Source organism: Glycine max, chromosome 9 (genome assembly GCF_000004515.6).
Source record: "Glycine max cultivar Williams 82 chromosome 9, Glycine_max_v4.0, whole genome shotgun sequence".
NCBI classification, from domain to species: Eukaryota; Viridiplantae; Streptophyta; class Magnoliopsida; order Fabales; family Fabaceae; genus Glycine; species Glycine max.
The window spans coordinates 990732-1013496 of record NC_038245.2 but is presented as its reverse complement, the minus strand read 5'-3'; the positions used below and the strand labels follow the sequence as shown (position 1 = coordinate 1013496).

General features: G+C 34.4%; 4 protein-coding genes across 4 annotated transcripts; 3 read left to right on the top strand and 1 right to left on the bottom strand.

The window, feature by feature from the left end:
- Positions 1-677: 677 nt before the first annotated feature.
- On the top strand, positions 678-4004 carry LOC100818701 (pentatricopeptide repeat-containing protein At4g16390, chloroplastic). Its single transcript, XM_014761829.3, has one exon. The coding sequence runs from the start codon at positions 816-818 to the stop codon at positions 3867-3869; it is 3054 nt and encodes a 1017-aa protein (XP_014617315.1). The 5' UTR covers positions 678-815; the 3' UTR covers positions 3870-4004.
- Positions 4005-4527: 523 nt separating this feature from the next.
- LOC100818251 (pentatricopeptide repeat-containing protein At4g16390, chloroplastic) lies at positions 4528-7952 on the top strand. Its single transcript, XM_006607035.4, has one exon. It carries the CDS (start codon positions 4738-4740, stop codon positions 7810-7812), a length of 3075 nt encoding a protein of 1024 aa, XP_006607098.1. The 5' UTR covers positions 4528-4737; the 3' UTR covers positions 7813-7952.
- A 513-nt stretch (positions 7953-8465) lies between these two features.
- Positions 8466-11041, top strand: LOC106794528 (pentatricopeptide repeat-containing protein At4g16390, chloroplastic). Its single transcript, XM_014761828.3, has one exon. The coding sequence runs from the start codon at positions 8680-8682 to the stop codon at positions 10756-10758; it is 2079 nt and encodes a 692-aa protein (XP_014617314.1). The 5' UTR covers positions 8466-8679; the 3' UTR covers positions 10759-11041.
- A 2094-nt stretch (positions 11042-13135) lies between these two features.
- Positions 13136-18622, bottom strand: LOC100817640 (microtubule-associated protein 70-5). The gene is made up of 11 exons (XM_006586715.4): positions 18323-18622; positions 16048-16133; positions 15765-15830; positions 15494-15664; positions 15244-15414; positions 15003-15158; positions 14749-14895; positions 14455-14526; positions 13784-14371; positions 13537-13685; positions 13136-13442 (listed from the first exon to the last, which is right to left on the bottom strand). Exons 1-11 carry the CDS (start codon positions 18420-18422, stop codon positions 13433-13435), a joined length of 1716 nt encoding a protein of 571 aa, XP_006586778.1. The 5' UTR covers positions 18423-18622; the 3' UTR covers positions 13136-13432.
- Positions 18623-22765: the final 4143 nt, after the last annotated feature.

Sequence of the window (22765 nt, the reverse complement as noted above, 5' to 3'; positions counted from 1 at the left end):
GAAATTTTGTATTAGTATTTAGTAAGTTCAATATAAGTATCCCCTAAAAAAAGTTCAATATAGGTATATATAGTATTAAAATTCTGGTTATCTTGTAGGGTAAATGAAGAGCTGATACTAGTATCCAGTGTAGCGGCTAAATTTCTATTGTTTAATATATATATATATATATATATAGAGCATTCCCATACCAATATATTAAATTTTCTGCCTGAACTAAATGAAATGAACAATAACACTTCCACCATATTAATTTTTCAAAAATTACCTCTACTACCTACTCTGAGACAATCTCACCATAGAGGCGGGGTAGAAACTACATCTAGAAGTAAAATGAAGGAGGACATCCCGCACAGTTTGGACTAAGGTAATCACTGCCATTCTCATCAAGGAGAAGTAAATTCAGTGAGTCTTAGACTAAGAAGGCTTGACCAAATCACATGCGTTCCCATATTATTATTATTATTTTTAAAAAAATAGTGGTTAAATTAGTACATTAAAATCTAAATCTAAAATATTACCATATAAATTCTTTTAAAAAATTAACACCGAATCAGTCTTTTAAAAATTAATTCATTATCACGTTAATCTTTTATTAAAAAAAACTAGATTATGTGACAGAGTAATTCTTTATTAACTTTACAAAAATAAGTACTTTAGAGACGAAATTGGTAATTTATTTATTTTTTTATTGCTCAAGTGTATGTAAATCTTGCAAGCGTGTTCCAGACTTGGGATAAAAAAAAAAAAAATATCAACTGTCTCCAACAATTCTATCGGTGTGGTATACTCAGACAGTAACAGACAGAGGGAAAATGGCTCAGCCTTACCCTCTTTGCTCTTCCCGTTCAGCTTCTTCCTTCTCATCCCATTATCGCATACCCTTCTTCACCATCATCCCTTCTCATTCCAAAACCCTTCTCCACGCCCCACGCTTCTCCTTCCAACCCTTCAACACTCTCCAAGACGCCGCAAAACTCGACGACCCAGATGCAAAGTCTCCATCTTTATCCAAAAAATCCTTCTGGGTCAATCCCAGAAGCCCCAGAGCCAAACAGCTTCAGCAGAATTCCCCTCATGCCAGGTCATCATCTCTCACCAAGCTCGCCAAGTCACTGGACTCGTGCAACCCCACCGAGGAACACGTCTCTGAAATCCTCAACGTTTTGGGGAACAATGTTGCAGAACGCGACGCTGTGTTTATTCTCAATACGATGGCTAATCCCAACACTGCACTTCTCGCCCTTAAGTACTTCCAGCAAAAGATTAGCCCCGGTAAGCACGTTGTTCTTTACAACGTTACCCTGAAGGTGTTGAGGGAGGTAAAGGATTTTGAAGGTTCAGAGAAGCTGTTTGATGAAATGCTTCAAAGAGGGGTCGAGCCAAATCTCATTACGTTTTCAACTATAATTAGCTCTGCTTCCGTGTGTTCCTTGCCAGATAAGGCTATGGAGTGGTTTGAGAAAATGCCCTCCTTCGGGGTTGAACCTGATGCGAGTGTAGCCTCCTTTATGATTCATGCTTATGCGCATAGTGGGAATGCTGACATGGCTTTGAAACTGTATGGTCGTGCAAAAGCGGAGAAATGGCGGGTTGATACTGCGGCGTTCTCTGCATTGATTAAGATGTGTGGGATGTTGGAGAATTTTGATGGGTGTCTAAGTGTTTACAATGATATGAAGGTTCTTGGTGCGAAGCCTAACATGGTAACTTATAACGCTCTGTTGTATGCCATGGGGAGAGCTAAGAGGGCCTTGGATGCCAAGGCTATATATGAGGAGATGATAAGTAATGGATTTTCACCCAATTGGCCTACCCATGCAGCTCTTTTACAAGCCTATTGCAAAGCACGATTTCCTGAGGATGCGCTGGGAGTTTATAATGAAATGAAGAAAAAGGGAATGGATGTGAATTTATTTTTATATAACTTGCTTTTTGACATGTGTGCTGATGTTGGTTGCATGGATGAAGCTGTTGAAATCTTTGAAAACATGAAACGTTCGGGGACTTGCCAGCCAGACAATTTCACTTACTCATGCTTGATCAATATGTACAGTTCTCATCTCAAACTCATCGAGTCTTTGGAGTCGAGCAATCCATGGGAGCAACAGGTCTCTGCAATTTTAAAGGGTCTGGGGGACGATGTTTCAGAAGGAGATATTATATTTATTCTCAATAGGATGGTGGATCGCAACACTGCATCCTTTGTTCTTAGATACTTTCAGAACATGATTAATTTCACTAGAGATAAAGAGGTGATTCTTTACAATGTGGTCATGAATTTGTTTAGGAAGTCTAGGGATTTTCAAGGAGCAGAGAAGTTGTTTGATGAAATGCTTCAAAGAGGAGTAAAACCTGACAACATTACATTTTCAACTTTGGTTAACTGTGCTAGCGTGTCTGGTTTGCCTAATAAGGCTGTGGTGTTATTTGAAAAGATGTCTCACTTTGGGTGTGAACCTGATGGTGTCACATGCTCAGCCATGGTATATGCTTATGCACGTACTAATAATGTTGACAAGGCTGTGAACCTATATGATCGTGCAAAAGCTGAGAAATGGAGCCTTGATGCAGTAACATTCTCAACATTGATTAAGATGTATAGCATGGCAGGAAAGTATGATAAATGCTTAGAAGTCTACCAAGAAATGAAGGTTGTTGGTGTGAAGCCTAATGTGGTGACATATAACACTCTGTTGGGTGCCTTGTTGAGATCTAAGAAGCACCGACAGGCCAAAGCTATATATAAAGAGATGAAAAGTAATGGAGTTTCACCAGATTTTATAACATATGCATCACTTTTGGAAGTTTATACTAGAGCACAATGTAGTGAAGAGGCTCTTGGTGTTTATAAGGAAATGAAGGGGAATGGAATGGATATAACTGCAGATCTTTATAACAAGCTTTTAGCTATGTGTGCTGATGTTGGCTACACAGATAGAGCATCTGAAATTTTTTATGAAATGAAAAGTTCTGGGACTTGCCAGCCTGACAGTTGGACATTTTCATCCATGATTACCATGTATTCCCGCAGTGGTAAAGTTTCAGAGGCAGAAGGGATGTTGAATGAAATGATCCAATCTGGATTTCAACCTACTATTTTTGTTATGACATCACTCATCTGCTGCTATGGAAAAGCAAAGCGAACTGATGATGTTGTGAAGATATTTAAACAGCTCCTGGATTTGGGCATTGTTCCAAATGATCACTTCTGCTGTTCTCTTCTAAATGTTCTGACTCAAACACCAAAAGAAGAGCTTGGTAAGCTAACAGATTGCATTGAGAAGGCTAATACAAAGCTTGGGACTGTGGTAAGATATTTGATGGAAGAGCTGGAGGGTGATGAAGCCTTTAGAAAGGAAGCATTAGAACTTTTAAATTCAATTGATGCTGAAGTAAAGAAGCCTTTATGCAATTGTCTAATTGATCTTTGTGTCAAGCTGAATGTGCCTGAAAGAGCACGTGACCTTCTGGATTTAGGACTCATGCTTGAGATATATACAAATATCCAGTTCAAATCCCAAACTCAGTGGTCTTTGCATCTGAAAGAACTCTCAGTTGGAGCTGCCATGACTGCATTACATGTTTGGATTAATGACTTGTCTAAGGCATTGGAATCAGGGGAGGACCTTCCTCCACTACTTGGAATTAATACTGGGCAAGGAAAACACAAGTATTCAGACAAAGGCTTGGCTAGTGTATTTGAATCACATTTGAAGGAACTCAATGCTCCATTTCATGAGTCTAAGGCTGGCTGGTTTTTGGTTACAAAGGCTGCAGCCAAATCATGGCTGGAGTCTAGGGATTCAACCGAATCAATTGCTGGTTTGAACTCTCTGGTTTTAGGTGTTCCAACAATGGTCCTTTAGTATTGATAGTGTTGTTTTAGGAACATGTGCCATGTTAATCTTTTTGGCATATTCCTATTCCTTTTGCGGAAATTTTGTACTGTATATTTATGTATGAAACTTCGCGTGAATACAAGTAGGAAAACATGATTTTAATACTATTTTCTAATATTAATTTAATCTTGATCTTAATTTGATACTATTTGCTAGTCCTTTGAAATTGTTACTCCTAGGGCGAATATCGTATTGGCTATTGAAAAGCTCTATTTACATTGGAATTATCAAAGAACCAAGGCAACTGAAACTTATTCGGCGAACATTGTTTTGATATAAGTTTGTTACAGGAAAAAATGTAAATAACTGGAAATTTTTTGGTTTGTCATTGTTCATGTTTATTTTAAATAGAATGATTTTGGTTCCAGAAAGAATAACACATTCCTAACCAAAAAAAAAGAAAGTATAACACATTTTCATATTAGTTTTTGGAATTAAGGAAATCTTTTTCGGATGTATTATTTCAATTCCCAAACTTAATTAAATTCTTATTTTGTTTCTCTAAACATAAACATGTTAATAGAAATTAAACTAATATACGAAAAAGTTTAATTCAATTGGATAAATAGAATATGTAAATTATTATAAATTTTTTATATTTATCTTTTAATTTATATCAATAAAAAAAAACTAATGTTTAAGGGATTGTATTTTCTTGAACTAGTCCAATAATTTATCCATGATCACGTCGAGAAAGTGAATTAATCATATTCAGCAGGAAAAAAAAAAAAACAATTTGCACTTATGTTTGTTCATCAATCAGTCAGTTTACATTTTGTTCATCAATTTTCTCGAGCGTTATACGTATATACAGTCTTAGAGAGAGGGAAGGAAAATGGCTCAATCTTACCTTATCTGCTCATCATCATCATCTTCTTCTTCTTCTTCTTCTTCTCCTCCTTGTTCTTCTGCCTTCCATTACCGTAAACCCATCACCACTTCTATTTCCTTCTCTTGCTTTTCCCGCCATTTCAAACTTCCCACCTTCCCTTTATCTCATAATCCCAAAACGCTTCTCCAAGTCCAAGCCACCTACACTCCACAAGACCCAGATGCAAAGTCTTCGTCTTTATCCAAAACTTCCATCTGGGTCAATCCCAAAAGCCCCAGAGTCAAACACCTTTGGAAGAATCCCTATCACGCCAGGTCTTCATCTCTCACCAAACTCGCCAAGTCTCTCGACTCCTGCAACCCCACCCAGCAACGCGTCTCTCAAATCCTTCAAGTTTTGGGGGACAAAGTTTTCGAATCCGATGCCGTCGTTATTCTCAATTCCATGGTCAATCCCTACACTGCACTCCTCGCTGTTAACTACTACTTCACGCAGAAGATTAAACCCTCTAGGCACGTTGTTCTCTACAACGTCACCCTCAAGCTGTTTAGGGCGGTAAGGGATTTCGAAGGTGAAGAGAAGGTGTTTGATGAAATGCTTCAAAGAGGGGTCAACCCAAATCTCATTACGTTTTCAACTATAATTAGCTCTGCTTCCATGTTTTCTTTGCCGTACAAGGCTATTGAGTTTTTTGAGAAAATGCCCTCCTTTGGGGTTCAACCTGATGCCGGTGTAACATCCTTTATGATTCATGCTTATGCGTGTAGTTGGAATGCTGATATGGCTTTGAAACTGTATGATCATGCAAAAACAGAGAAATGGCGAGTTGATACGGCAGCATTCTTGGCATTGATTAAGATGTTTGGGAAGTTTGACGATTTTGATGGATGTTTAAGAGTTTACAATGATATGAAGGTTCTTGGTGCCAAGCCTATCAAGGAAACTTATGACACTCTGTTGAATGTCATGGGGAGAGCTAAGAGAGCCGGGGACACCAAGGCTATATATGAGGAGATGATAAGTAATGGATTTTCACCCAATTGGCCTACCTATGCAGCTCTTTTAGAAGCCTATTGTAAAGCACGGTGTCATGAGGATGCGCTGAGAGTTTATAAGGAAATGAAGGAAAAGAGAATTAATGTTGATGTATTTCTTTATAACTTGCTTTTTGAAATGTGTGCTGATGTTGGTTGCATGGATGAAGCTGTTGAAATCTTTAAAGACATGAAAAGTTCATGGACTTGCCAGCCAGACAATTTTACATACTCGTGCTTGATCAACATGTACAGTTCTCATCTCAAACTCACCGAGTCTTTGGAATCAAGCAATCCATGGGAGCAACAGGTCTCCACAATTTTGAAGGGTATAGGGGACATGGTTTCAGAAGGAGATGTTATATTTATTCTCAATAGGATGGTAAATCCCAACACTGCATCCTTTGTTCTTAAATACTTCCTGAACAGGATTAATTTCACTATAGATAAGGAGTTGATTTTTTACAATGCGGTCCTGAATTTGTTTAGGAAGTATAGGGATTTTGAAGGAGCAAAGAAGTTGTTCGACGAAATGCTTCAAAGAGGGGTAAAACCTAATAACTTTACATTTTCAACTATGGTTAACTGTGCTAATAAGCCTGTCGAGTTGTTTGAAAAGATGTCTGGCTTTGGGTATGAACCTGATGGCATCACATGCTCGGCCATGGTATATGCTTATGCACTTTCTAATAATGTTGACAAGGCTGTGAGCCTATATGATCGTGCAATAGCAGAGAAATGGTGCCTTGATGCAGCAACGTTCTCAGCATTGATTAAGATGTATAGCATGGCAGGAAATTATGATAAATGCTTGAAAGTCTACCAAGAAATGAAAGTTCTTGGTGCGAAGCCTAATGTGGTGACATATAACACTCTGTTGGGTGCCATGTTGAAAGCTCAGAAGCACCGACAGGCCAAGGCTATATATAAAGAGATGAAAAGTAATGGAGTTTCACCAGATTTTATAACATATGCATGTCTTTTGGAAGTCTATACTATAGCACATTGTAGTGAAGAGGCTCTTGGTGTTTATAAGGAAATGAAGGGGAATGGAATGGATATGACTGCAGATCTTTATAACAAGCTTTTAGCTATGTGTGCTGATGTTGGCTACACAGATAGAGCAGCTGAAATTTTTTATGAAATGAAAAGTTCTGGGACTTGCCAGCCTGACAGTTGGACATTTTCATCCATGATTACCATGTATTCCCGCAGTGGTAAAGTTTCAGAGGCAGAAGGGATGTTGAATGAAATGATCCAATCTGGATTTCAACCTACTATTTTTGTTCTGACATCACTTGTCCATTGCTATGGGAAAGCTAAGCGAACTGATGATGTTGTGAAGGTATTTAAGCAACTTCTGGATTTGGGTATTGTTCCAAATGATCACTTCTGCTGTTCTCTTCTAAATGTTCTGACTCAAACACCAAAAGAAGAGTATGGTAAGCTAACAGATTGCATTGAAAAGGCTAACACAAAGCTTGGTTCTGTGGTAAAATATTTGGTGGAGGAGGAGGGTGACGGGGATTTTAAAAAGGAAGCATCAGAATTTCTTAATTCAATTGATGCCAAAGTAAAGATGCCTTTGTGCAATTGTCTAATTGATCTTTGTGTCAAACTGAATGTGCCTGAAAGAGCATGTGACCTTCTGGATTTAGGACTGGTGCTTGAGATATATCCAAATATCCAATCCAAATCCCAAACTCAGTGGTCTTTGCATCTGAAAGAGCTCTCGGTTGGTGCTGCTATGACTGCATTACATGTTTGGATCAATGAGTTGTCTAAGGCATTGGAATCAGGGGAGGACCTTCCTCCACTACTTGGAATTAATACTGGGAAAGGAAAACTTAAGTATTCAGAAAAAGGCTTAGCTGGTGTATTTGAATCACATTTGAAGGAACTCCATGCTCCATTTCATGAGGCTAAGGCTGGCTGGTTTTTGGTTACAAAGGCTGCTGCCAAATCATGGCTGGAGTCTAGAGGTTCAATTGCTGATTTGAACTTTGAACTCTATGGTTTTACGTGTTCCAACTTCCAACAATGACCTTAAGTATCGATAATATTGTTTGAGAAACGATGTGCCATGCTAATGTTTTTGGCATTTTCCTATTCGTTTTGTAGAAATTTTGTACTGTATATGATTGTACAGAACTTCGTGTGAAGAAATACAAGTATGATTATGAACACATGATTTTAATTTTATTTTCTATTATTAATTTAATAGTATTTTCTAGTCCTTCTAAATTTTTACCTAGGACGAATATTGTAGTATTGGAATTGAAGAGCTCTATTGACATTAGAATGAGCAAAGAGCCACCAAGGCAACTGGAAATTATTCTGCGAACATTGTTTTGGTATGTAAATATCTAGAAAAAGAAATGTTAGTATTTTTCTTTAATAGATTAATGGATATGTATTGTAAATGTAAAAGATTTTATAATTTCAATTGATCAGAAATTAATTTTGGTATTAATTTTAAGAGTAAAAGAAATTAAACCTATGATAAATTTATAGATTTTTATAATAATTAGTCGTACAAAATTATTTGTGTAATGGAATAATACTATAAAAATATTTTTGAATGAAAACATGAAAACCTTTTTTCCTCTCCTATAAATTACTTGAACTTACATATCACTCACCCCAGCATTAATCAATCAGGTTAATAAGAAGTCTCAAGTTTTTTTTTTTCTCATAAGTCTCAAGTTCTATACTTGTGTTGTAGAAAATAAAAATAAAAAATACTTGAATTTGCATAAAGAACTATGATCGTGTGTGTCTTAAGATTTGGAGGAAATAAAGTAATTTCTTGCTCAACAACCCGTCTGTTTATATTTATTTTTTTTCTTTTTCAAAGCCATATCAGTTTTCTCGAGTCTCGACAGTCTCAGACTCAGAGGGAAGAAGGAAAATGGCTCAGTCTTACCTTCTCTGTTGTTCTTCTTCTTTTCCTCTTCTTCCTTCTTCTTCTTCTTCTTCTTCCTTCCATTATCGTAAACAAATCACTAATACCACTTCTATCCCCTCTTACTCTTCCCGCCATTCCAAACTTCCCAACTTCCCTTCTTCCCATCAATCCAAAACCCTTCTACAAGACACAATACTCGATGACCCAGATGCAAAGTCTTCGTCTTTATCCAAAACTTCCATCTGGGTCAATCCCAAAAGCCCCAGAGCAAAACACCTTTGGAAGAATTCCTATCACACCAGGTCTTCATCTCTCACCAAACTTGCCAGGTCTCTCGACTCCTGCAACCCCACCCAGCAACACGTTTCTGAAATCCTCAAAGTTTTGGGGGACAATGTTTTAGAAGCTGATGCAGTGTTTATTCTCAATTCCATGGTGAATCCCTACACTGCACTCCTCGCTGTTGAGTACTTCAAGCAGAAGATTAAACACGCTAGGCACGTTATTCTCTACAACGTTACCCTGAAGCTTTTTAGGGAGGTTAAGGATTTCGAAGGAGCAGAGAAGCTGTTTGATGAAATGCTTCAAAGAGGGGTCAACCCTAATCTCATTACGTTTTCAACTATGATTATCTGTGCTTCCGTGTGTTCTTTGCCGCATAAGGCTGTGAAGTGGTTTGAGATGATGCCCTCTTTCGGTTGTGAACCGGATGACAATGTGTGCTCGTCTATGATATATTCTTATGCTCGAACTGGTAATGCTGATATGGCTTTGAGACTGTATGATCGTGCAAAAGCAGAGAAATGGCATGTTGACACGGTGGTGTTCTCGGGGTTGATTAAGATGCATGGGATGTCAGGGAACTATGATGGATGCTTGAATGTTTACAATGACTTGAAGGTTCTTGGTGCAAAGCCGAACTTGGTAACGTATAATGCTCTGTTGTATGCCATGGGGAGAGCTAAGAGGGCCAGGGATGCCAAGGCTATATATGAGGAGATGATAAATAATGGGTTGACACCAAATTGGCCTACCTATGCAGCTTTGTTACAAGCCTATTGTAGAGCACGGTTTAACAGAGATGCACTGAATGTTTACAAGGAAATGAAGGAGAAGGGGAAGGATTTGGATATACTTCTTTATAACATGCTTTTTGACATGTGTGCAAATGTTGGATGTGAGGGTGAAGCTGTTAAAATTTTTGAAGACATGAAAAGTTCTGGGACTTGCCGTCCAGACAGTTTTACATATGCATCCTTGATCAACATGTACTCCAGCATTGGGAAAATTTCAGAGATGGAAGCCATGTTCAATGAAATGATGGAATCTGGATTTGAGCCTAATATTATAGTTCTGACATCCCTTGTCCATTGCTATGGAAAAGCCAAGCGAACTGATGACGTTGTAAAGATATTTAATCAGCTCATGGATTTGGGCATCAGTCCTGATGGTCGCTTCTGTGATTGTCTTCTGTATGCAATGACCCAAGTACCAAAAGAAGAACTTGGTAAGCTAACAGGTTGTGTTGAGAAGGCTAATCCAAAGCTTGGGTCTGTGTTAAGATATATAATGGAAAAGCAGGAGGGTGGTGGAGATTTTAGAATGGAGGCGTCAGAACTTTTGAATTCAACTGAAGCTGATATAAAGAAGTCCATGTGCAATTGTCTAATTGATCTTTGTGTGAACCTGGATGTGCCAGACAGAGCTCGTGACCTTCTGGACCTTGGGCTGACTCTTGAGATATATACAGATATACAGTCAAGATCTCAAGCAAAGTGGTCTCTGCACCTAAAGAGACTGTCAGTTGGAGCTGCTCTGACCGCCTTAAGTGTTTGGATAAATGACTTGTCTAAGACTTTGGAACTAGGGGAGGAGCTTCCACCACTACTTGGAATTAATACTGGGGGTGGGAAACACAGATTTTCAGATAAAGTTTTGCCTACTGTATTTGAATTGTATCTGAAGGAACTTAAAGCTCCATTTCATAAGGCTGCCAATAAGGCTGGCTGGTTTTTGGCTACCAGTGAAGCAGCTACATCATGGCTGCAATCTAGGGGTTCAGTAGTGGTTCTTCCCCAATGATATTGCTGTTTGCTATTAGGCAACCCCGAAACACATACTTTTTGCATTTTTCCCTTACCATGGGAGAAAGTTTTGATGAATAGTTTCTGAAAATTTGTCTTATTTTGGATGTCTTACATTGTGAATGAAGGTGTGATACTAATATCTAGAAAGAGTAAATGTAAGTAATAAGTTCTTGGCTTTGTGGCTCTGGTGAATTTCAAAATCGTATGTTGTAGGATACTAGGTTATTAGTAGTGTTGATTGAACAAATGGATACTGGAATTAATAGTTGGCAAGGACAGGTGCACGGGGTGAAAGTTGGTCTTCTCATTATTGTAGTCTGAGTCCAAGGATGCCTCATTTTATGGCCAGGTTGATGTGGCACATGTTTTTATTCTGTTCTAAACAAACACAATCCGGTACCTTCTGTTATAAACTGAGAGCTGGTTTACACGGCTGGGACCAGTTTTTTTTTTTTTCCTATTCTGGTTCAAGAAAAGAAGGCATAGTTCTACTCTTTGAATAAAGTGTTGTATTCCTTTTCAACTATTACATTTTCATTTGTGCGAGGGAATGACTGTAAAATTGATTTTGAAGTGATGCGTTTTATATTTTGACGTTTTTTTCATTAAAGCAAATTATATTAAAATTTATAATTTTTTTATCTAACGTACAAAAATGTTTTTTAAGTCAATTTGAACCTGAAACCAATTTCTCAAAATGCAACCAAACATATGAATTTTTATTTGAAATCACGTTAGCCACTATTTCAACTTAGTTCGGGATAGTTCAATGTGAATCTAAACAAGCAGTTCCCATATTGCAAAAACAACTGAGAAAAAGCAGGCTATTATCTGCTTTTTCTTTTCGTTTACTGTTTTAAAAAAGACTTAAAAAGAAGAATAAAAGAAAATAATGGTGTAAGCAGGGTTGAGATTGACCTTTTTATTGAACATGATTGTTACTTTTTTCAGTCAATTCTTTTATCTGTAGGATTGACTTTGACTTTTTGCTTATGGCTTTAATGTGTTATTATTGAAATAATTAATTGCTTGGACAAAGGTTGGCAAATTAAGGAATAAAGTTCTTTTGACTTTAGTTTAGGGAACATTTAGTAGTAATGTGCTTGCAACTTCTAGTCTTACCTGGACCTGAAGTGCCTATCCAGTCACACCCCTCTTTACTTTTTTTGGCCTAATGGAACTCTTCTGTATATTCTTATTTTTAATAGAAGTCAACACGTAACGAAAGGTATGTGATCAATGATGGCTTGCACGTTAATATTTTATTCAACTTAAATTGACCCAACTTTCTCTATATGATGGTTAGTCCTTCATTTGATCATATGCAAAATGGGAAACTGTATGGGTTACCACTCTCAACCAAAGAAGCAAACCAGATATCCTCTAATTGAAGGAAGAGAATTAGATGCCTCAGTGCCAGTTGAAAAGATGAACTCTGCTCCTAATAAGCATTACATAGTGGTGCGTAGGAAGCTGCGGCATGGGGAGGTTTACCAGCTTGCACCATTCATGTTGCAATCGGATATGCCTTGTAGGACAACTAACAACAGAAAGTTGAAGGCTAGGAGTGTGAAGATTGTGGTGACTGCAGAAGAATTGGAATCGCTGTTAAGCGGATCAAAGAGGCTCCAAATCCAATGTAGAGCTGCACGTGTCAGGCGAAGTTTTGGTTTGAGAGGGTGCCAAAAATGGTTACCTTCTTTACCAACTATTCAAGAGGTGCATAACTATTAAATGGTGGGATGGATGCTATTGAAGTATTCCTATCATCAGTTGTATAATGAATTTTATTTGTAGTTTTTGCGGATTTTCAGAAAGATGCTAGGTTGTATTTGATCAGGAAATTAAGGATGTTTACCTGCTCAATATTTTTAACTATAGCAGCAGGGGGAAGAAAAGAAAAAAAAGAAAAGTTTCTCCATGTACATCTTTTTTTTAGTTTTCTTCTGGTTTAAGAGTTTTTCATTCATACTGTAGGAGTAGTGAATGCTGACTGTTCAAGTTCTTGGATGATTGGATGAACAATGAGAATATGATATTTGTTCATTCATTTCAGCTGCTTAAAGTGATACTACTGCTACAATTTTTCCTTGTTCCTCTATTATAAGATAGTATGGAATCTGCTTCTGCTCAGTGATGTTTAGATAATTATATCCTTTAAAGACTTGTAATGATATTCCATGATTGCTGCAAGTAGATATCCTTAAATGCTCAATTATAATTAAAGTTACCGTCATACTCATACCATTAAGCTTTTCTTTACTTTAGAATGATTCTCAAAATCACTCTATATTCAGGAATAGTCTTTCTTTATAATCATCTTTGGTAAATAAGATTTTTGATACACATAATGCAGACATGTAATTCAAATATTTTCCAAATGTTCATCATATATATTTCATCTCTCTGCAGATACATTTGACAAACAGGGATAGTATGTATGTAATACACACAATCACAGAGCACAGAGGATGCCATTTAAATAAATTTAGTGTATGTAGTATGCACAGAGTCAGATCCCAGACTCCCTTAGCCCAGTGAAACTTTATTTCAACATACTACCTCACTAAATTTTTGCTTTTTATTTACAAAGAAAAATCACAAGATGCCATTGATTATTAAATTGCCTTCAGATTTCTCTAAATAAAGACTCTTCAATGTGTTCTTCATCATATCATCCTGCAGTAATTTTATAAAAAAGGTTAAGGGCTAGTATAAACAAATTTGACAATTAACATCAGTGTTGGTCATTCAATAAGAAAAGTTATAGAACCTTCTAGAGGAGTTTGAGCGTCTGAGTTTCCTGTTATCATCTGATTTTGTTGATGCAGCCTCCTTCTCTCTGGCAGCTGCTTCTCTTTTCATTTTTTTCCACTCTATTTCCATAGCCTTTGTCAATGCATCAACTTTCTTAGTGAGAATCTGAAAAATAAAAATAAAAACAAAAACATTTTTCTTATCTTCGATTCTTAAGTAAAAAGGGGAAGGTGTGGGGAAGTGATCATAGATGTTACTGGTACCTTTATTTCTTCATCTTTAGTGTGCAAATTACTCTCTTTAATTTCACAAGACTTTCTCAAATTGATGAACTCTTTTTGAAGCCTATCATATAAAAAACCTGAGACCACATCATTGCTGCCTAAATCATTACAGCTATTGCTTTTAGAGTCGTCATTATCATCAATACTGGTTTTAATTTCTGCTGCTTCTTTTTCATCATTGCATTTATTTGAATTCATGCCTGCGTTCACCTGCATCTCATTTTCTTTTTCATCACTATCAGCAACTTTGTGTCTTGATGCCCATATACCTTTCTTCAACACATTTTCTGCCGAACCATATTTCTTTTTCATAATGCTGCCTGGTATTAGGCTCCCAGTAACACTGTCTGTGTTGCTTTTTGCATTTGACTTTTGGAACAAAGAGCTTCCAATAGCAGATCCCCTTGGTTGTGATGTGGATCTGTTTCTCAGTCCGCTATTGGTCGTTAGGAAGCTTAAGATCTTAGACTTTTCTGATTTTGCAGACACGGAATTTGAACTGACTGGGTGATTTGAGAAATGCTTTAAGCCTTCTTCTAGTGTTTTTAACCTCAGCTTCAGTTTATCCTTAGAAAAATCACACAGATAACATTAGTTATTGCCAAAAACATTATTTACATGCTTACATGGAAGGAAGACAAATAGGTTACCTTCAATTGTGACTCTGCCTTTGCTGTTCTCTCTGATATAGCTAGCTTATCTTTTAATCGTTGCATCTCTGCCTATATATGCAAGGACATAATTGATCATAAATTTTTCTTGCTCATAAAAATTTCAGCACTTTAAAGTATAGTTTGGAATTGAAATTAGCTTTTTCTTGATAGGATTTTGACCTTCTAAAAAAATCCTATATATATTGGTCTTGGATAATGAAAATAATAGTATTTTGGACTAAATAGGCAGGACCATATGAGCACCAAAGATTTTCATGGGAAGATATATACCTGCATTATCCTTCTCTCTTCCAGCCATTGCTTGACAGGCATGACCTTGTCATTCTCATCCTTCCACTCATTAGCCACAACAGTTGCAACTCTGTTGGCTGAAACTTTTACCCTTGCTAGCTCCCTCTCCAGTGTCCTTTTCTCCTCCTGAAAATTTGTGTTAAATCATGTCACTGCTTAGACCAACCGAAATGCAGAAAGCCAATATATCCAAAATTAAGTTCATAATGGCAGTGGCCATAAGATATGCCTACTTGCAATTCAGAAATCTGTCGCTGATAATCACGAATGGCATTAGCATTGACTCCACTGGATAGGATGATCTCCTCCAGTTCATGGATGGTTTGGCTAAGTTTTTCAACTTCCAAAATCTTTTGACGATGTGTTTTCTCTAAGATTTTGATCTCCTCCTGTCCATGGAAGCTATAAATTGGCTTATGCGCTTAAAGTTAACTATAGAAACTAAATGTGAAAATGGAAACATAAAAAGTATGCCTGGCAGATTTCAATCTGTCTCTTTAAGTCAAAATTCTCATTTTGAACTTCCTCAACTATTAAAACTCTCTCTAGTGCACTTCTTAAAATCTTCTCTGCTTCAAGCAGTGCAGCCTCTTTTGACTTTGTGAGTCGTTCCAAGGCTTTCTTATCTTCTTGAAGTGATGCAATCTGAATACAAAATAAATGTTAGTATTCTCATTTTGCATAATTCACTCCTTGGTGGAATTTCATTATTAGTATTTAGTACCTCATTCCTATACATCTTAATCTCAGCTTCAAGAGGAGTAATGACACTCTCAAGAGGAACAAAATCATCTTCCTTTTGATCTGCATGTAACCTTCTAAGAGTTGCTTCTGCTGCATATTGTGCGGCCAATGCATCTTTCTTTTCCTCTGTCAGTTTCTTGATTTCTAGCTTCTGAATTTGAACAGATTTTGAGGAACATGCATTTTTAGAATTTAGTATTGTTTTACATGGTTCCAATTTTTTATGATATATTAGCACCACTTTGGTGTACCTTATGTTTGAGATGATCCTCAGTAAGTCTTAGTTTATCGTCCAGCTTACCGACTTCATTTCTCAGCTGGAATAAAAGAAACATAATTACAGCTATTCTTTAGTCACTGAGAAATTTATATATCTTGTTATTTATAAAGAAATGTATAATGCAACTGAATCAGTACCATGGAGAGTGAGAATAACGGCATCTACAATAAATATTTTATTTTAATCTTCTAACAGTGTAAAAAAAAAATCAAATTAAATATCACTAGATCAAATTTTACTCTTAAAAGAAATACCTCTTCTATGGCCTTGTCCTTTTTAGCTTCAGTTGCCCTTAAGGCCTTGATTTCACTCTGGCAATTTGCTAGTTCCTTGACCTTTTCTGCAATGGGGTTAAAATTCAGTCATAATTGTATCGATAAATAAAACTGGTTTAAATATAATAGAAAAAGCCATTCACATAATATATTCTCCGTTTTCATTTTGTTGCCAATAAAAAGAAAACTAAATTAGATTTGTGGGGAAATACAGAAAAACAAGTTCAATAAACCCTCTATACAAATAATAATAATAAATCTTACAATTGGCAATGAATTATGAGATACTATATGCAATCAATGAAACACATAAAGCGTATTAATGAAACATGAATTTATAAGATGTTACTAGGCAGACAATGAAACATAAGTTTCATAACGTTTATCAATAGTGAACTTGTCTTCGGGTTTCAAACAGTGGCAACAAAATCTAACAGTCACTGATATACCTTGTCATTGCCTTCCTCATCTCAATATTTTCTTTTTAGATTAGAAATATGTTTGTTTGATTGCCTCTCTATTTTGAAGGCAAAGGCTAACTGTTTCTATTAATTAAAATAAATGAAAATAGGTTCTATAATTGATTTTTTAACTAGTGCATTTAAGTCAAAATCTTATTTTAAATTGTGGCCAGTCTCCACCATCACTTAGCATTAGCCAAGATATGTGAAAAATATTTAACAATATAAGCTATCAATTATCTTTTCTTTGATACATTAACCAATGATGACAAACAAATATCCCTTTACTTTTTAAACCCCTACCTCTATTGATTAATCTCTGTTCTTTTATATACTTTATCTCTTCCTTTGAAAAATATCATATTATTTTGACCACATTCTCAATTTCCAAACATTTACATAGACAATAATGAAGTCACATTGTTTTCATCATTTTGATCAATACGAAACTTCGAAAATAAGAAACCAGAAAAAATAATGCAGCATTTTTATAACAATTAATAAAATAAGAAATAAACAATTAAACTTGCACTCAAACTTAATGCATCTGTCCTTAGTTTTAAGATATAAAATGCATTTATACTAGCTTACTTAAAAGTTTAAGTTCTGTTTATTTAAGCACCGAGGAAGCCAAACCCCAGTTTGGTTTGGAGGGTGTATTTAGTCTTCAATGTCGTGCATGTATTGTTGTTTGGTAATTTTGTAATAAAATCAAGTTCAGATTCTAAATTTAATTTTAACTCTCTTAACGTGAAAGTTACATTTTATTACTTTTACATTGAGTAAAATCTTATTTTATCTCTCTCTCTCTATATATATATATATATGAAAAATAACTCATTTTCACTTTATCTATGTAATTTAACCAAACCTTTGAATTATAATTATATAAAATGTGAATTTGATTGATCTAATAATAATTGAATTATGAGTATATATTATTTTAATTATTTGTGAGTTGTGATAAATTTTATATAAATTGAACTGAATTATGAGTATATATTATTTTAATTATTTGTGAGTTGTGATAAATTTTATATAAATTGAACATCAATAATAAGAAGATGATTAAATTATTCATATTTTAGTATATTGTAAAAAAAAATATTATCGAAAATTTGATCTTTGAGGTATCTAATTTTTTTTATTAATATAAAATATAATAGATTTGATCTGCATAAAAGAATTTTTCAATCAATGGTGAGTTTTAAAATAAAATTATTCAATAGAAAGTTATAAAATGGTAATACACACTTCTATTTAAGGAGTATATTAGTCAACTTTAATTACAATTTCCTTATAATACACCACCCAAAGGTGTAATTAATTAAAATAATAATGAACGGTATGTTAACAAAATATATTGTCCATAATAATGTTATCCGTTAGAAATGTATAAATTGATTGTAACTTCTGATAAAAAAAATAATTTATTTTAGAGAATAATAGTCTATACACTAATCTTATAAAGAGTTTCAGCATTATGAATTTGTCATATATTTTAAATTTATTGACTCTTACAAAAATTATATATCATGGGTTCAGTAATTCACAGCCAAAGTTTAATGCATAAGCATAAGGTTAAACTCTTCAATTTATCTGTTATTTTCTACTTATGAAATAATTCATCTTACTCAAGTTCAAACACAACACTTAGATGCACTTAAGTCAATCCCATTGGTGTTTCACATGCAGGAACCTGAAAAGACTATGAAAAGCCAACTTAAAAGTAATAATAATGCTGAAGCAGAAAAAGTAATACAACAGAGATGTGATATGATAATGATATGAACCTGTGAGTTGGTTGTGCAAACGATCAATCTGCAACCCCATAGGGTCTGGTTGGACAAGAGAAAGTTCTTCCCCACCATATATCTCTTCACTAGCCACCATTTTCCTCTTTCTGGTGCTGCCAAATGCTCACACAAATAGGCTTTGTCCAACAACAAATGAGGCTTGGTCACTGAAAAATGGAAATAGGCTTTGTTCAATAACAAAGGGGGCTTGGTCACTGGCTATATATAGTAGTTTTTTTTTTCTTTGGTTTTGTTACTTGATGCTGACAAGTGCACTGGTTGAGGCTTAGTCCTAAAACACCAACAACAAAAGATGGCTCTAAAATGGAAACATATATTAATAATAAAAATAATAATAATGAGAGAGGTTTTTGTGGCAGAAAATAAGAAAGTCTATTCGTATAAGGAATCAATTAACCGCAAAGAGAGGAATGAGCTTCCCCTGCAGTGAAGCAAACTTGACAAATGAAATCCATAACTAGCCAACTAAGCAGGCTACTACTTTACCTCATTAGCTCCTCCTTAATTCTAGCTTTGACAGCAACGGTTACTTTCTCTCTATTTCTTATCCTTAGAAGTTTTTTGAGTTTAATTTCTAAGTAGTATAATTTTATATTGGCAACCAATCAAAAATCATTTTAACATAATTATTATAAAAATCAAACGTTTATCATATGTGGTGGTTCGTGTAATTGAATGACATTATAAAAACTCTTTACATTATCATTATATATATTATTTTCTCATAATTTTTTCCGGCTTCTATACTTCACAAACTTTTATTTCCACGATGATGAGACCTATTTCAAAATTTCATACCAGAATGATAAAGTATACGAAACTTTTTAAAATGTACTTGATATAAAGTTAAAAACAAGGTTAAGCAGGTTACTCTTGGCTTGTTTTGTTTTGTGGTTTTGTTGGGGTACATTGTATGTATAAACACCTGGTAGGGAAGGAGAACATCAAGGATGTGGACCAGTGCCAATTGAGCCAAGTTATTGTCGGCAACAATAATTCTTTTTATTAACCTAAACTCATTTTGTGATCAGTAAAATTCAGGTTCAATCAATCATATTGATGAATAACAGGTGGTAGTGCATTAGTTGTTGCAGTTTTTCCTTTCAATCTGTGTTTTTCTGCTGACACATTTTGCTTCATTCTCAAATCTAAAGTGGTAGTTTTAAGAGTATGAGACACAATAAAAGCTTGCAGTATGTAAAGTAGAAATATTTATTAGATCATATCAAGCATTTTAAGTTTTAATTGTGTTCTTTTAAACAACCTTAAAATCAATGTGGTTGAGGCTTGTGTTTTATTAAGATTATATTTTAATTTTTTTTGTTTATATCACATGTATCTTCTTCAGAAACAATCTTAATTAAATTAGATAGAAATACTATGAGCAGCAAAATTTCCTCTCCAAATATTCAACATAGTTACATTACCTAGGACTTTAAATTCCTTACTTGCTATGAAAATTTTCTCTAGAAAGTGTAGAAAATAATTATTTTGGGGTAAAGTCAGTTATTCATTTCAAATTAAACACTCCTAATTTCTTGACATATTCATTCTGCATGAATGGAAGGGTATTGGTAAACTCACTAATGCGTTTCGAATTGAACTCTTCTAAGTTGTCGTATTCTATCTGTGTCAATGGAAGGATATCACTTTAGACTATTGTATTGCTTAAGCGCTAAAACCGTTCTGAGATCACTTTTGTTTTACTTGGTGAAAGTCACTTAAAAAAAACTGCGAATTTAACAAAAGAAATGATGTATCAGGACTCAAATTTTGAAAGCGACCAACTAATTAAAGTGGCTTCAAAGAACAAATAAATTTGGATCAATATTCAGAGAAGGTGTCATCTTAGCTTAAAAGTATAATAATTAAATAAAGTAAAAAAGAAAAAAATTACGGTTCCTGCACACATTGCCAAAACCAAATATATGATTTTTTTTTCTCTTTTTTTCCCTGTTTTGTTTGGATGGTGACAACAAATGGAGGGCTTTACCAACAACCGAAGCTCGTTTAAAAATGGAGAAGGAAGTCACAGGCAAAGCCCAATAAACAATAGAATAAAATTCAAAAGGGATTTTGATGTAATATAATTGAATTCAATGATTTCTCATTTGAATTTATGTGCTACTAAGAATGGTTTGATAATGATGTGATGGAAGAGGCTAGGGATGCTATCCAGTGGCGGATCCAAAATCTTAAGTTAGTGGATATAAATTATAAAAAATAAAATCAGTGGGTTTAATTATATAAATATAAAAAAAAATATATATAAAAATATAAGATTTTATTTTTAAAAAATGAGGAGATGTAAGTGCATACCCTGACAGCTATGTTGGTCCGCCACTGATACTTCTAGTCGTTCTCTTAGTGGTACATATTTTATGTTGGTTTTAGTTGGTAGGTTTACAAATTACAATATATAGAATGTCTTGAACCAAAAACAGAAGGAGTTGAATTTAAAATATGTATAAAGGTTAGAATGTATTGTTCGATAGTATATTATACATGGTGGCGTGTCTGCTGTTAGCTAGGTGTTGCTCAAAGGGAATTGACGATTGGATGGACGCGTACAGCATAATTGAAAAATATAATTTATAGATAACTCAAATAAATATTCATATTCAAGCCTATCTACTTAATACAATCTAAAAATTGTTTGATTTAAGTTATCAGTTTTAATTATCTATAGATGTATTTTCATTCAGATATGTCTGTTAAGGTGTACATCTGGTGAAAGTTGTAGGGACTTATTTGTATTATTATAAACAGGCTCTCATAACTCATAAGAAAAACATGTACATGTCATATTATTACTGATTATTCGAACATAATTGATTTACGATAAAGATAATACATAATAGAAGCCTCTATGCATAATGGTAGTTGTAGAAAGGGATGTTTTTATCTTTATCGATCAATTGTAATGTGAAAGCATGGAAAAAACAAGGAGAAAGGAAGAAAATGGCCTCAACTGCCCTTTAGTCCTAATCCTCTCCTCGATGGTAAACATTATTTTGCGAAGTGAAAATAAAAAAAATAAACTATAATACAAGGTTGATCTAATTAATGGGTTTTTATTTGCATAATATTTTCATATAATTCTAAAATTACCCGAATAATAATACTTTCATATATAAACTTATCCTTGATATAAATAAGTCGTTGGTCTGACTCGTAATGAACTTGATTCAAGATTAATCGTAACTTTGATAAATATTTGGCATCAATATCATAATTACAAAAAAAATTATCCATAAAAAAGAAGATGTGCTACATGTACAATGATATATTATACAACAATTTGTATAACATTAAGTTTGGTGTGTATATTTATTTATCATTATTATATGTAATAACTGTTGTTGAGGAGAGAGATAAATGTTAATTATTTCCCATTCTTAGAATCCTTGGATAGAAACTAGTCCATACTCCTCAAGTTTTTTCTTATTGCTCAAATTTTTCCCATGTCTTCATTATATGTTTGCTTTGATGTTTTTCAAATTAAAAAAAAAATTGATTTTTATTGTCAACCAATTAAAAATGATTGTAAAGTATAACTTTTAAGTAAGTTATTATAAAGAGAAAATAGGACATGCATTAGTATTTTTATATTATTATTCAATCACAAACTAATATGTATGATAATTTTTTTTACTTTGATAATAACTACTTTAAGATTCATAGGTCATATCAAACTTATTAAGCTTTATTATAATAAAAAAATAATTATTATATATGATAATTTATAATTGAATAACAATGTAGAAATTCTTTATTGGTGCATAATTATTTAATCTATTTAATTGTTATGGGCAGTGTATAAAGATTTTCACTTTCAACCAATTAAAAAATTATTATTGTTATTATTAGAAAGTGCACTGAAAGATGCAAAAATTCATTGACAGTTGGGCTTTTTGCTGATTTCAGCCCATTTTCATTTTCTGAAGCATCCTTCTTCATTGTCCACTTCTGCATGATGCAACGGATAATGATATTAAATCCAAGTTCCCTGAATGGACTCAAAGAGCATGCGTGGAACCAAAGCAAATCTTTGGTGGGCTTAGAGTTCCTACTTTCCTAGAAACAAATCAGACCGAACAATAATAACCAAGGCTCAACTCAAGCACCCACTGGCCCACACGAGTCTGAGATTTGTGCTCTTTTTCAGAAGGAAAATAAAATTTTGACTTATGATTTATTGTTGTTTGACTTTATCTCACATTCTCATGTCCCTATCTCTTTCATAAGATTGAAGATTACCTACCACCTCAAACCGAGTCAGTGAAGTCACAATTTCCATGTCCATTATGAGGTTGAAGGCTACCCCTTATCTGAGAGTGAGAGTTTCATATATTTTGAATTAAAGTTGTTAACATATATTTATTTTGTTCAGTATTTTTTATATGCATAAGGCTATAA

Bases quoted from the DNA above. Each gene is read 5' to 3' on its own strand.
- LOC100817640 (XM_006586715.4), bottom strand. From the start codon at position 18,422: ATGGTGGCTAGTGAAGAGATATATGGTGGGGAAGAACTTTCTCTTGTC. The intron at 15,831-16,047 runs GTATTTCTTTTA...CTTTTATTCCAG, and splicing joins AGGACAAGGCCATAGAAGAG to CTGAGAAATGAAGTCGGTAA. The intron at 13,686-13,783 runs GTACCAGTAACA...TTTATTTTTCAG, and splicing joins CTAAAGATGAAGAAATAAAG to ATTCTCACTAAGAAAGTTGA.
- LOC106794528 (XM_014761828.3), top strand. From the start codon at position 8,680: ATGGCTCAGTCTTACCTTCTCTGTTGTTCTTCTTCTTTTCCTCTTCTT.
- LOC100818251 (XM_006607035.4), top strand. From the start codon at position 4,738: ATGGCTCAATCTTACCTTATCTGCTCATCATCATCATCTTCTTCTTCT.
- LOC100818701 (XM_014761829.3), top strand. From the start codon at position 816: ATGGCTCAGCCTTACCCTCTTTGCTCTTCCCGTTCAGCTTCTTCCTTC.